Source organism: Odocoileus virginianus, chromosome 9 (assembly GCF_023699985.2).
Source record: "Odocoileus virginianus isolate 20LAN1187 ecotype Illinois chromosome 9, Ovbor_1.2, whole genome shotgun sequence".
NCBI classification, from domain to species: domain Eukaryota; kingdom Metazoa; phylum Chordata; class Mammalia; order Artiodactyla; family Cervidae; genus Odocoileus; species Odocoileus virginianus.
Genome location: NC_069682.1, coordinates 43,100,518 through 43,115,988, shown reverse-complemented (window position 1 = coordinate 43,115,988; position 15,471 = coordinate 43,100,518). Strand labels below are relative to the sequence as shown.

The 15,471-nt window shown below is 47.2% G+C and overlaps 1 protein-coding gene across 7 annotated transcripts in view; it reads right to left on the bottom strand.

Moving 5' to 3' along the window:
* DIP2C (disco interacting protein 2 homolog C) overlaps positions 1–15,471 on the bottom strand; it is a 286,321-nt gene that overhangs the window by 50,762 nt on the left and 220,088 nt on the right. For all 7 annotated transcript variants that reach the window (XR_011489501.1, XM_070472279.1, XM_070472281.1 and 4 more), the window contains 5 exons: positions 5,888–6,027; positions 5,247–5,383; positions 3,875–4,083; positions 2,760–2,874; positions 2,092–2,293 (listed from right to left, as the gene is read on the bottom strand). Coding sequence is in view for 6 of the 7 variants with exons in the window: in XM_070472279.1 (XP_070328380.1) it covers positions 2,092–2,293; positions 2,760–2,874; positions 3,875–4,083; positions 5,247–5,383; positions 5,888–6,027 (803 nt within the window). In the remaining variant the exon portion in view is untranslated. The remainder of the gene's footprint in view (positions 1–2,091; positions 2,294–2,759; positions 2,875–3,874; positions 4,084–5,246; positions 5,384–5,887; positions 6,028–15,471) is intronic.

The following is a 15,471-nucleotide window of genomic DNA, read 5'->3' as shown; positions in this document are numbered from 1 at the left end:
GCCAGTTACATGAAGCTGTCCTTTCTGAGTTGCCTCAGAGTGGTGTGGATGCCCTGGCACTACTCAGTGCCCTGAGAGGCAGGTGCCCAGCCAGTTCTCACAGCCCACTCGCTGGGTCACACTTCCCTGTCCAGAGTTCCCAGTCATCCGGCGACACCTGAGTACTGCAGCCCTGCGGTGGTCGTGGCATTTACCAGCGATCCTTCATCCTAAGCATCTGTCTTGAACTCTGGTCACCAACTGCGTCCCAATACCTGGGCCCACTGGGGGCCAGGACACCAGGTCGAGGTGTCCAGGAATGAACAGGGTTAGAGTAGGGAGAGGGAGGCTCAGTGAGTGAAGCCTCCCTGGGGAGCCCAGAAACTCTTGTCCATTCAGTACAAACATGCCAGGCTTTTTTTCCATCCTTTTCTCATGCTCATGAAGGGCTGTGCCCTGTGTCTGTCTTGGCTGGCCACCCGAAGCCAGTGCCCACAGGATGTGAAGAAGTGGGTGCTTCACTGGGAAATAATTCTACCCTCCACACCACAAACAGTCAAACAACAAAACAGAGGTAAGAGGAAAAAGAGAGAGAACATTAATAAGGAATCTGACAACATTAGAAAACTTCAGAGAAAGATTACTGGTAAATGCCAACCTACTGTGTCCGGAAAGCAGTGAGAGCTGAGGCCTTGTGAGCTCTTTCAGGGAGGATATAAGCTCTACCATGGGAGTCCCAGCCCGGCCCCACAGGCTACTCTGCTGGCAGAGCGTGGTGGTCAGCCAGTGGGTGACCCCATTCCTCCTGCAGCACCAGTGCCCTCACCTGAATCTGGAGAGACTGCTCACTCTCACTGCATCAAGCTTGCTTTGGGAGGTGGCCTGGTTCCTACGTCTACCACCATTGTGCTGTACCCAGGGCCCATCAACCATCTCTAGCCAACTTGTCGTGATCTCTGCCCCTGCTGCCATGCTTCATCAGTGGAGCAAAGAGCATCAGGCCTGGGTCTGTCTCTCCAATACTCTGGCCCTACAGCCTTGGGTTAGTTCCTGAACCCCTCTGTGGCATGATCTCATTTCCTTGTAAAATGGAGACAAGAACGCCCACTCCTTAAGGCTCCAAGAGGATGAGACAGGTTAATACCAATAATGTGTATAGGCATGGGCGGCTTGTACCAGGCCTGCTACTCATCGTTCTAACACCCCTTGGGCTCACCTGGCCGCACCCCTGGTCTGTTTGCATGCCAAGCCTGGAGGCTGGGGGCTTTCCATCACTATACTAACACCAAATTCTTGCAATAAATTCCTCTTCACTGGTAACTGGGTGCCACCTTAAAAAGCATAATCGTTGCTAGGAGGACCAAGTCAGATGATTTATAATTACATGTTCCCTGATAGCTCAGTTGGTAAAGAAGCCACCTGCAGTGCAGTAGACCCCGGTTTGATTTCTGGGTCGGGAAGATCTGCTGGAGAAGGGAAACCCTACCCACTCCAGTATTCTCGGGCTCCCCTGGTGGCTCAGCTGGTAAAGAATCTGCCTGCAGTGCGGAGACCTGGGTTTGATCCCTGAGTTGGGAAGATCCCCTGGAGAAGGGAAAGGCTATCCACTCCAGTATTCTGTCCTGGAGAATTCCATGGACTGTATAGCCCATGGGGTCACAAAGAGTCAGACACAACTGGGCGACTTTCACTTTCACTAAACTGCAAATCAGCAGACAAATGTTCAGCATCATGACGACACCACAAATGAAGCTGCAGAACTCCTCACAGGCTCCAAGGGCTGTAAGCTATCGAAGAGGTTTATTCTAACGTCTGTAGGAAGGAGTGGTGACCCTGAGAGGTGCTTTGCCAGAGTCCTTAAGGAGGTCTGACACCTGCCAAGGAGGCTGGGCTCAGGTACTGCCAGCACCTCTCCTTCCCAGTGGCCCTTGCCCTGGGCCTGGACTCCACTACCTTCTTCCCACATGTGACGGCAAGACAGTGTTTAGGAGGAGGCTGACCTGTCAGAGTGTATGACCAGAGGCTGGAGAAGAGGAAGGCTGAGAACAGGGTTGGTGTGGCCCTCACCCAGACCCAGGACCACCCCAGGCCCTCACAGCCCTTCAGACGTACCTGGTTGCTTCTGCCGAGGCTTAGGCAGGTTTGTAACGCATGTGTGGGGACACATGAGGACATTGCAAGGGTGAAGTGAGCCCTCCAGGAAGAGCTGCTTCGTTTCTGACAAATGGATGCCCCCAAGTGGGGTTTTGGGGAGGGTGTTTGCTGGAACCAAGGCCAGACAATAAACCCCAACTTGATGTATACTGTCAATTGCCTGGAAAGCCACAAGAGAAAGAACCATGTGAAGCAGGTATAGTGAACAGACAAAGAGCAAATACTCAGACTGTGCACAGCACAACACGCAGAAGCACATGCAGCACCCGCGAAGCTCCCATCATGGAGACACTGAGGTCAGGAAGGCAGGTCGCCAACCCAAGCAGAACACACAGGTCACGGAGCATACGTGGAACACCACATACGTGAGAACGGACACTGGGAGGAAAAAAGTACGCTCTCAAAGTCATAACAAGAACTGCTGCTGTGACCTTCACGAGCGAATGGGAGCAGCTCTGCACACCTCTGACCCCTAGGCCAGGTCTATTTAGCTCCCCGCCCCCAGGAGGCAAGCCCAGGTTCTGCAGCTGATGAGTCTCTGGTCAGAAGGAGGGATAAGCAGAGTGCTCAACGGCACAGGGAAAATGATGTGAGCAGGGAGGGGGCTCGGGGCAGGCGCGAGCTACCTGCAGCACCCTGCTCATCCACTGGAAGCTGTCCTCTTCCGTGGAGTCTGGCCTCTGCTCAGCCACAATCACAATCCTTTCGTCGTGCAGGACAGTCACTGAAAACACGGCTATTCTGTGGATGCAGACAGGACACGGTGGTGAGCACGTGCTGGAGATGCTCACAGAAGGACTGGCCCTGCCATGAAGGGCTTCACAGCTACTATGACCGGAGAGCTCAGAGGTTTGCACCAACTAACCCCCCTGGGAAAAAAAACTGCAGCTTCCAACTTCCAGGCGCTCACCCACAAAAGCACAGGGGGAGAAGTCTGACAAAACCAGGGGGCAGGTGGAGGACGACTGCCACACTTCTTGTGGAAGCAGCCTGCTGCAGCTTGGGCAATGGGTCTCAAGCCAGGACAGACAGGAGTTGCGCAGGTATCAAACCTGCTGAAATTTACTGGGACCTGCAGTTTGCATCTTGAGTTTGTACCTGCGAAGCAATATTCTCCAAGTGAGCAGAACTTTGCCATTGGGGAGTTAATGGTTTTCTGCTAGCCTAGATTCTCTCAGGGGAAGCACAGACTAGCCCTCTGGGGGGTCCTCTGCACAAAGGTGGCTGGGCTACACCCAACCAGAAGCTCTGCGTCTTCCTGCTCCTGCCAGCTCAGCTACACAGGGTGAAACCCAGAGCAGCTGACTTCCTCCAAATCAGCAAAACCTCAGGAGCCATGGTCAGTGATCCAGCATTGGCTGTGTGCTAAGCAGGGGTTAGGAACACCACCCAGCAGGAACCCACAGGAGGCAGTTTATGGCTCATTTGTTACCTTTGGGTGAATGAACTGCAACAAGATAAATGCTTGGTTCTTTTCTTTGTGTAGTTTATTAATTAAAAATATGCTTTTCAAATGGATATGATTCTTTAACTTGGAGAACCTAGTGAAAATACATTTATCGGGCTCAGAAAATTTTCATAAAATTGGACATTAAGAACTGCACAGAATCGCAGAAGTCACAGAGTTCAGGGGCTTCAGTGTACAGAGGACAGAGAGTCCCATTAGTTTAAGCAATTTTCTGCAGCTTTATATAAAAAGTGTAGCCTGTGGAGAGCCATACAAACCACAGAGCACACCCACCTTCCTCTGTAGACAAACTTCATGGGCTCCACAGCCAGTGCTGTGGCCACGATGTCGTCGGCGTTGTGTCTGCGCCCGCTGACCACCATAAGCCCGTCCATCTTGCCCACCACGAACACAAGCCCTCCGGGGCCAACGAAGCCGAGCAAGCCCGTCCTCACGAAGGGGTACTCACTGACTGGGGCCCCTGAGCTCGTCACCGGGAACACCTGGGGACAAGGAACTCTTGAGTGCCTGCTGGGGTCCGACCTCCGCCCTCCTCCGTGAAACCCACTGCTCCTGCTTCCCTCTGCTGGGTCTCTTCACCTGGCCCTAGTGGGAGAAGCCCAGATCTGCACAGCTGCCATGAGCACCCGCCTGCAGACACATCCCCTTTCCCTGTTCCCACTCTCACAGCTCGTCCCCAGCCCACATGCAGGGCCCTCTGAAGAGGCCTGCCACAGTCTAACGAACTCTAATTCATTCTTCTGCTTATAAAACCACAGCATAAAAATGGTTAAGTGGAGAAGCAAGGCACACTTTAAATAACATCTGTCAGTAGTAAAATGATTCTTGTTCATTACACTGCTGTCTTCCTTACTGGAAACACACTCAAAAATACAGAGGGAGCAGCCCCACCACGAGTCCAAACTCGACCCCTACTTTCCTCCCACCTAACACATAAGCCACACAGAATAGAAGACAGGTTTCATTTAGGCTGTGTCTGGCTCAGTTTCAAGGGCACTTAGAAACCTGAATTCAGACTCAACAGATCTGCCTGTACAAGCCACATCACGCATGTTCACATCCAAAGTTATATTTATAGCCTTTAAAAAATTTATCCCCAATCAACTCTATTTGCTAACATACAACTTAGTCAAAGTGTGCTCCTCCTAAGGTCAGCACACTTGGTGAAATGGTAAGAATTCTGAGAATGTTGGGTTTACCAGGCAGTGTGCACATGTGTGTGCTAACTGCATGCCACACCATGTGCACACAGCACGGACACATGCTTATGTGGTGGAGGCAGCTGTGCAGTGTGAATGCTTGGCCGAGGCGGACAGTTCCTAAGGAGGCCGCTGCGCCCTCCCCTCAGCAGGGCTGCGCGCTCCCCAGCCCCTACCCATCAGCTGCTGCTCTTTCTAGATGGGTGAGAATGGCAATGAGAAAAAGGCTGCCTCTAGAGAAACTGTACTTGCTCTTTCTCAACTCTGGTTATGAGGTGAAAACAAGGCTGCTAAGCCAAATTTATCAAAAGCTATATAAAATGGCGGGAGAAAGTACAACCATTTTAATTACCATGAACATGTTTTACTGAGAAATCACCATCTCCTTTCACATCTATTCCACGCACCTGGCAAAAGCTGTCTGATGGGGCTCACCTGCCACCTACCTCGAAGGTATTCTTGGTCATACCCGAGAGGCCGTAGTAGGACATGCCCGTGGCCACTGCACACACGCAGAGCTCCCCGACTTCATCTGTCCTGCATAGCTGGGGAACCCCATCTGGCTTTACCGAACACATGATGGCTGAATGCAAAACAGGAAGCACAGGTGACTTTAGAGAGGGAGTGGGGGGAGCTGGAGAGGAGAAATAAATGGATACAAAAAAGAACACAAACAGAAGTAGCATCTGCAGCAAAATCACAAGTGAAAGAGAACAGGCCCTCAGAGTCCCTGAAGCAAGTTGTGATTTTCTTGTTGCATTAAAACATTTCATAGCTGTGCACTGCTTTAAGTTTAGGGTGTAAATGGGATTTACACACCATGCAGACATGAGGATGACACTGAGAACAGACCACATGGCGTGTGTCATCAGCCAGTGCACACAGCCTCCAGGACACAGTCTGAGCCCTGAAACCAATGAGTACAGGACACTGCTCCAGTCTCTTGAGCCTGTCTGAACAGAAAGCCTCCCTGTCCCATGGGAAGCTCCGTCTTTACCTCAGGATCCCCACTGAGGCGGGCCCTGCAGGAAAGGCTGAAGGGTGCTAGTTCTCCAGCCTGTGGCTCTGCACCCACCCCCACCCTCACCTCCAGGCATCACGAGGCCGACGTCCTGCACGGTGAGCACAGACAGCTTTTCCTCCGAGTCCACGCGGATGACCCCGTAGGTCAGCCCATGCATGGACAGGACACCGCGGCCTGGGGGCTGGTTGCTGTCGTCGGTGGGCCTATGAGGACAGGTTGCGTCTGATTAGAAGTATGTCAGCTGTCTGAACACAGACACGCGTGTCCACATGCCACCTGCACACCAAGGCTGCCCCTTCAGGCCCTAAGGGCAGACACAGCTGTCACACGCCCTGTGTTCTCTGCTCAGGACACACTGAGGTCTGCTCCTAAAAACTGCTAGACTCCTGAGATGCATAGAGATCCCACAGGGCTCCCTTGTGTCCCTGCCTTCCCCTTACATGCGTGCACTAGACACCAACCAACTCCTCCAACTTACTCCTTCTCCCTGCAAGGTCGGATCTTCTAGGTTTGAAAATGGCTAAGAAGGGAAACTCAAGTCTCCAGGAAGGAGAATGACAGCAGTGAACAGAAGTGCCAGACTGTGAGTGTGGCCTCCAGGTCAGACGTATACTGAGTGTGCGCACTCTCAGTTTTAAGAACTGGCAATTATTTGGATGAAAGACCAGCTATCAAGTGCTTGATGGTTAGGGAAGGTACAGCTTCCCACATCCAGGGTCTGCTGTCACCGCCCCAGCTCACCTCCACTTGTGTCCTCACTTCCACTCAGCATCTGGTGGTGCTCGCTCTCCATGCCCACCCACTTTCCTGGGGCCCAGGCCTCCTCCTCACCTCCGGCAGGGTGCCTTATGGCCCTCTCCTTCACTGTCCCCCAGGGTGGCTGGTCACCCGACTAACAGCACCTCCATGCCCTCCTCCACAACAGGTACCTTCTAACCATCCACCCAGGCCTCCTCCATGAGGGCAGGGGCTTTCCTCTGGTCACTGCTGAACCCCCACCCCTGGAGTAGCGTCCAGTAAAAAATGTCTGCTGACTAGATCAGTGAATAAACAAAACATTTACAGGATCATGGATTTTATCCCTGAAAACAAAAGATTCTTCAATGTGAGCAAAGGGAGAGAATATAATTTCAGTAAACATCACGTTTATTTCTCTAATTTTCCAAATATTTTTTCTATAAGACTGCTGGAAAAAGCCAAACGATCTTTTTGGCCAACCAAATACAAATGCCTAAGGTGTTTTAGGACCTAAAATACAAACTATAGACAGCAGTCTGCCATATGGCTTTGAAGTATTTCATGAAGGTTTACAATGAAACTAAAATACATAAATGGGGAAACAAAAGCTAAAATTTGCAATAACGGGTATTTGAATCAAGTTATTGGTATATTTTAAAAAGAAGCATATATATCAGTTATATTTCAATTAAAAAAAATTAGAGTCTGAAAATCAAATTATTCCATCTGTAACAACCAAGAAGAGTAGCACTAAGGAATACAAAACCAAAGTTGCCCAAATAGTAAGACCCACATGAAACCACCTGGAAATGAGCTCCAAACAGTAGAACTGATATTGATCTCCTGGCTGTATCTTTTCCAAAGGCTCCAATAAAACTGTAAAATGAAAGAAGAGCCTTACAGAAACCCTAGGGGGCCAGGACTCCCTCACCCTCATCCTCAATCAAGACCTCATGTTGAGAGTCAGAATCATCAGCCTGAGCACCTGCTGTGGACAGAACTATGCTCCCTCCAGAAGACATGCTCCTGTGCTAACCCCCTGTACCCAGAACGTGACTTTATTGGGAAACAGGGTTTCTGCAGAAATAAGTAGTTTGTAAAGGGTTATAGGTCTACAAGCCAGGGTTGCTGGCACCACCAGAAGTTGGAGAGATGCCCAGAACAGATTGCGTTCAGAACTCCAGACAAATCCAACCCTGCTGACAACTTAACCTCAGACACTAAGACCCCAGAGCTGTCTACTGTTACAAAAGCCCAAGCAAATGAACATTCTTAATAAAATTTATAGGTACGCCTGTTTTTATTTTAAAAATCCACATGAAAGCAAAATGCTGAACCAGCCAAGACATATCCCAAGTATGGGAAGATTTAAGAACTGATACGTTGTGACCAAGAGGCCAGGATGAGAAGTTCTTTCATGACCCAGCAGTGTATAGAGTCTGTCTTAGATATGAGATCCACTTTCCAACATCCAGTATTTAAATATCTTAAAATCATGAACTGCATTTATTACAGGAAATTTTCAATTATGTTTGTAAAATGCTAGTTATGGGAAGACTGAGTTCACTAACCTAAATGTAAACCAACAGCACTAACTACTCTCCCATTTTACAAAATAGAAAACCAATGCTCAGAAATGTTAACTTAGTTGCCTGTGTGAGTGGAAAGGCTTGTGGGGATTCAGCCCCACAGAGGAGCCCCTGTCCAACCATCCTGTCTCCTTTCCCAATACTTTCCCTTCCTCTGGCCTAGAAGACTAGGCAATTTTTAGTTCACTGTAAGTTTTTTCATGAAGTTTTAAAACAGTGGTATGAGTAACGTGAGCACACCCTTCGGATGGACACAGCAAGCTCTGCATGAGAACACACGGCAGAAGGCTAAGACTCTGCTCACCTCCAGCCCCACCCCCTCCTCTGGCAGCCACTACCCACGGTAAGAGTGAAGTTTCAGTCTTTTTGGTCTTATTGCCTATAAAATATGTGCACACACAAATGTGTTTACACCAAAGAGAAGCAGAACCCCATGTGCACATTCTTCTGCAACCTGCTGTTCTCACCAAACACCTCACAGAATTTACCACATGGGTGTGTGCCTGTTAACACATACAGGATATGTCCTGGACACACCAATGAACTGACCTGCTTTAATTATTACATGGTGTTCAATCATACCAACACATTTTTCTTTCATTTAATTCGTACGCATTTGGAAATATTTCTGTAAGATACATACCTACAAAGGGAATGGAGGGATCAAAGAGCATATTCATTTAAAATTTTAATAAAGCCTAAATACCTTCTCAAAATAGAGAAGCAAATGGCAACCCACTCCAATATTCTTGCCTGGAGAATTCCATGGACAGAGGAGCCTGGTGGACTACAGTCCTTGGGGTTGCAAAGAGTCGGACATGACTAAGCATGCATACACACACCTTCTCAAAAGGCTGTGTCATTTTGCAATCCCACCAAGAGTGAATGAATATTACTATGTTTTCACTCACAGTCCACTGCACTGTGGGCTCAGAATACTGTTCTTAAGCATTTTACATATGTTAACTAATGTCTTCTTCACACAAGCCGATGAGACAGGCATGACCGTTCCTCACTCATAGACAGGACATGCACCACCAGGGCGACGGTGGTGGGGTTGGCCAGGCAGCATGCCCAGACTGGCTTCAGAACCCACGTCTTCCACCTCGGTGCTAAGCTGCCCTCAGCTTTACCCGTTTCCACACACCTGTGCTGACACTGATCACCAACCTTATAACTGTTTCCAATATGGTGAGTAAAATGCATTTCTCATTCTTGTTTCAATTTGTATTTCCAGGATTATTAACCAAGTCAGGTGATCTTTTTCTCCATTAACACCCTCCTAGGAAATAAAAAGTCCAAGGAGATAAACTAGGTGAGGGGAGAAAAACCAATCCCAATAAGCAAGATTCTTAGGAATTTCAAAACATCTACTTTAATAATCAAAACAAGTAAACTAAATAACGGCCGAGAGTGCCACAGACCCATTTGTCAGCTTCCAGGTTCAATTCCAAGATGAACAGTGTACTTATGCATCTCACACAGAACATAAATTACAGGAGGAACCATCCTGGCAATCTCAGGACCACACAGAGCTGTCTTCACAGTCTAAGAAAGCACACAGCAGGAATGGTGAACACTGCCATGGTGGAAAAAGGGAAAAGCCTATCTGAAGCCAAAGAAGAGGCCCCGCAAGGAAGGAGCTGATAGAGAAGGCCTTCAGTGGGCAGTCTGTACCCACTGTTTTTTGTGGTGCCATTTTTATAGCCTCTAACACACTCAACATGATCAGCCTTGAGCTGATCACACTTCTACAAGGCCTAAAGAAAGAGCTCCCGCACATGCAATGAACACATCAACACTGTGCAAACAGCCAGCCAGGCTCAAACATTCAGCGATGCCAAGTAAGTGGGGTCAAGTCAGCAACAAAGATTCTGAGGACTTCCGCTGCTGGGACTCAACAAGGTAACTACATCTTCTTAGTGCCACTGACATCCTCCAAGACCTCGGCTAGCTGGGACAACAAAGGCACAAGGTTGAAACATAGTACTCCCCAAATTAGGAGTTATTTTAATGTAGTTTTGTCCCTTTTCTCTGATGAGAGCAATACATGCCACATTAAAAAACCATTTTAAGAGCTGAGTAACATACAAAGGAACGTTTCTCCCTATATCACATCCTCACCTATTCAGTAAGTATGTAGATAGATTTTTTTTTTCTGCTAAATCTATTACTTACAGAGGCTTAATTTTCTCTCAGCCAGAAAAGGGATCACACCATACATGTTGTTTACAAGATGTGTTCTTCATTTGTCCTGGTTACTTTTCCCTGTCAGAGAGCAATCATCCAAAACCAGCAGGGAGACAGCCTGCAAGTCTGGGGTTAGGGAGGCTACTTCCCAGCATCTCCCCCTGTGAACCTCAGTCTCCATCAAAGCAAACTTCTGTGCTCAATTCAGTATAACACCAAACACAGTAAAATCAACTCAAACACACATGATCAGGACAATGAGATAACATGGCTACTCTGCTCTTCACTGCTACCTCATTAAGTCATTTTAACTTAGATGATTATCATCTCCAAACTATTTTGTTAGAGAAGTTTTAAAATTTTATCTAAACTTTTAGATAAAATGACGAACAATGTATTTTTATTTCTTATGTTTTAAAAATAAGATTATGGATCTCCAAACTCTGACTTTTTTGGGCAGTCAAAAATATTCTTGAAAACCCCACTTCAACCCCATAGGCTGTGTTAACTGTTTTTCAGTCTGGATCACTAGTTGGTTTGCCTCTGTCAGAAATCGTCAAATTTCAGTATAACCTAGGGGTTACATGGTAAGGACAGTTCCCTGTTTGCTATCTTGGCCTTTTGTTTCTGCCCAGCTTTCTAACTACTAAATTAGATACTTTTTCAAGGTGGAAATATTTATGGTGGCACAGGGGTATCTTTGCCATTCTTTGGAATTACTGACTTAACTACTGTGTTTTATATATATATATATATATATATATATATATATATATATATATATATATATATATATATACACACATACACACACACACACACACACACACTTTGTTTTTAATTGCCAAAGTGTCAAGGTACTGAAAGAATACCTTGTAGTTAAAAGGGCCACAAAAAGTTTTTTTAGTTCAATCAACATTATCACAATGTAGCTGTTAAACAATGGGCTCTATCATCTATATTTTAGAGATAGAGACACAATCAAATGCAACCAAGGAGAAACCCAGTCCAGAAAACAACCTATTGGCATCCATCTTGTCCTGGTTTTATAATTCTTCTGTTGAGTTTACGCGTAATGGATCCTTACTTCTCCAGTAATTTTTATTCTACAATTAGCCTTCAGAGAAAAAAATACTAAACAAATCTGGATGCACACTGCTGGCCCAGACATTGGCCAGGGCCCTGCTGCCAGCTCTCCAGTCCACAGGTACTCCCTGCTCCTTTCCAAGCAGGATCCGGAGGTGACTGTGACCTTCTCGCACTCGAACCTTCCAGGACACTCCCTTTCATGTAGGTGAGAGGCCTGCTGCTGCCTTCAAAAACAGGGACATCAACATACTTAGTGGCCATGACCACGGTGCCAAGCCACCAAACCTGGTGTCCACTCTGGCAAGATCAACTCAAAGCAGCCTCAGAAGGCCAGCCCTCCTGGCTTCCACACCCAGATCCACTGGCTGCCCAAGCAGCTTCCCTGTAACAAGCTGGCTTGCAGATTTACAAACATTTTAACCGAAGACTATCACAGAGCGTTGTGTGTTCAGAAAGTCTGAGCAATGGAGATGCATCGGCAATTTTTCTTCACTGAGGACCACAGGCCGACCACTCAGTGCCATTTTCTACTTAAATGGACAAAAGCCAAGCGGGCAATCATCTGCTTCCAGCTCTTTACTGCAAGTTCAATCTCTTCTTCACCACAGGGTAAAACAAGCTGTCCTGGGAAGGTTATTCAGACAGGGCACAAATGCTCAGACAACAGTATAAAGGAAAAAATCAGCTCCCAACCCTTCAAGTGAGAATGAAGGACTCAGCAACAGAAACAGACTGACAAGGCAGCCAATCACTTGTTTTTTGCTTTTTTACATTTTCTTTTAAAGATCATCCTATGAGTACTAGACAAAGTGTGAGTGCTGCAATGCTTCCCATGCTGATTTTATAATATTTAAGAAAGTGTCCAGTTTGTCCTCACTCCCAAATCCACAGGAGCAATGATGAGGCCTCCCGGGCCCCCACTCAAAACTTGAGTGGATAGAATGGATCAAAGTTGTTTTTACTTAATAACTTGCTCTCTCACTTCTTACATGTGCAAAGTGCACTTCAAGTTTCAGGGGGAAAAAAAGCACAAAGCACAAAAAGACAGATTCATACTCCAAAAGCAAGACCATTCTGTAGACACAGCCATGTGCATGGATACCAGACAGAACAGGAATCTGACCTCTAGTCACTGGTCACACAGCCTATAGAGGAAGATGTTTCCCCAAAAAATGAGTGTTTTCACAAGTTTGCTTGAAAATGAACTTAAATATGAATATGTAAGAAACAAGGATTGTGAACGAAACAGGTTCTAAACAAGAGTTTAGCATGTGTTTTTCGTCTACATTCACCCCGAGACAGAGACCCTGTCACCCACGTCACCGTCATGCCATCTGAGCATGACACCGTCACAGAGCAATGCCCTCCCTGCACAGCCAGCACTCATAGCTCAAACGCAACACATGCAGGTCTTCCCTGGCATTAGAGCATCACCCCAGAGCCCCAGGATGCTGCCCCACACCCTACCTGTGTCCACGCCTTCTCCCTCTCCCCTGTCTCAGCCCTTCTCAGGACCAGCCTCATGGGGGCGTGGGCAGCAGGGACATGGCCTTTCTGCTGATGCTGCTTTCTCAGGGAATCAGATCATGATACTATAATTTTATGCAGTTAGCTGCACCTAGTCAGTCAAGTGAAATTAAAGCAAACAAACAAAAACCCACATGACTTCACTCAGGTAAAATGCAAACCTACATCTTTCTGCTTAGGCGAGTGTACACATCCAGTATACAGACATGCGGGAAAGGGCTGAACTCTTCACAGCCTTTGCTGCTGGTGAATTACAAAGGGTCATTGTAAGTGTACAGCAAGTGACTTTTATGCCTCACTTTACATATTTTCCATTTTTCTTTTATTCATCTATTAACAAAATATACACTAAACACCAACCATCAGCCAGAGACAGAGAATAAGCAATAATATACCAGTGAATCTGCCAGCCTGTGAGAAGGAAGCAAATGCTGAGAGGGCATCACAGTAAGTCATGTGAGCATGGGGTGGTCAGGGCAGGCCTCAGCCATGCTGCCCCAGGAGCATACCAGAGACCAGGAGGTCTGGCCACAGGGAGGGAGGATGGGACCAACAAGGGGCATGACCAGACAGACTGTGTGGCCTTGTGGCTCCTGGTCAGATGGGATAGCAGGGCAGAAGGGTGGGAACTCAGGGAGGTAGTGGAAGAAAGTGTTGGGTTTGGATGTCCCCTGGCAAACTGGACAGGATGCTGGAGCTGGTGGAGGTGTGGGGTGTGCTTACACGTGGCTCCAGTGGATGGTAAGAGAGGACGGGAGTGGAGGCTTAAACTAAAAATCACGTCTACTCGGCCTCCGCCTCTCCTTCCCACATGAAAGGAGAACTGAGTCCACAGTGGCCAAGCCCTAAGAGATGAAGACCAGGCCCCAATTTTCACAAGCCCCTGGATCTAACCTGAACTCCTCATGGACAGGGAACTCATGTGAAGCCTGAGAGGAGGGCAGCAGGAGGGACAGTGGCTACACACAGCCTAGAGCAGACACGGGGTGCGGGCACTGGGGCTGATGTGCCCGGTGCAGGGAGTAGGCACAGGTCTAACTGGTCCACAGTGATGTAATCAGTAAGTCAGTCTACCCTCTGCCCTTTCTATCACAGGAGGTGGTTGTGAAAATCAAGGTAAGACTGAAAAGCACTTTTTCAAATTTACACGTTTTGGACAAACTCAAGGTAAATAACACCATGGCGAGCACCTGGCTGGTCTTGAAATGCACCCTGAACTGCCCCCTAGAACCTCTCTCCTACCAGGTATGATGGGCATGAAGTTTGTGATTTCAAGTGACATCAGAACCAAAACAGGTTGTCAGGTAGCACAATGGAGTATTAGCCTCTGTGAGCATCTCAGCACGTGGGAATTTGCTGGCTGTCTGAGGCCGGTCATCTCCAGTGCTCTGTTCACTTTAGTGCACAAAGTAAACCATTTTCTGAGGCACTGCAGACAGATGTGTGCTGCCTACAGGTGCTGTATCTCCGGAACCCCAGGGCACCTCAAAGACATGACATCACCTGGTCAAAGCCATGAAAAAAACTCAGAAAAATAACTCAGTGAAGCAGAGATCAGCAATTTATCAGAGTTCAAACTACTGGTCATGAATATGCTCACTGAACTCGGGAGAAGAATGGAGGAACTGAGTGGAAGAATGAAGAAATTTCCCCAAAGGCACAGAAAATGTAAAAAGAACCAAACGGAACTAAAGAATAACAGAAATGAAAATGACACTAGAGGGACCCAGTAGTTCAGCTTAGAGAACGTGGAATGGATCAGCCATCTGGAGAACACGGTAGTAAAAATCATCCAACAGGAAAAGAAAAAAGAAACGAAAGACAGGACAGTTTACGGGGCCTCTGGGACAACATCAAGCGTGCTGATGTTCACAGTACAGGGTCGCAGAAGGAGAAGAGACAGAAACCCTGTCTAAAGAAATAATGGCTGAGAACTTTCCTGACCTGGGAAAGAAGACAGACCTTGAAGTCCAGGAAACACTGTGGGTGTCAGGATGAAATCAAAGAGATCTCCCTAATACATACTGAAATGAAATGGCAAAGGTTAAAGATAAGAGAGAATCTTAAAATCAGCAAGAGAAAAGCAACTAGTTACATACAAGGGAACCCACATAAGACTATCAGTCGACTTTTCAGTGAAACTCTTCAACCCAGAGGGTTTGGCAAGACATACTCAGAAGGCTGAAAAGAAAAACATAGAACTAAGAAGACTCTACCCACAAGGTTCTCATTCAGACTTGAAGAAGGGAGAAGAATTTTACAGAAAAGCAAAGCTGTAGGAGTTCATCACCACTAAACCATTCTTACAAGAAATGTTCAAGGGACTTTTATAAGTGAAAAAGGACATAACTAGAAATAAAAAATTATGAAAGAAAAATCTCACTGGTAAAGGCAAACACGTAGTGGTAGTGGTAAAGGTAGTGGATCAACCACCTGTGAAGCTAGTAGGAAGGTTCAAAGACAAGAGTAGTAAAATCATCTACATCCACAATAAGCAGTTAAGCAACTCACCAA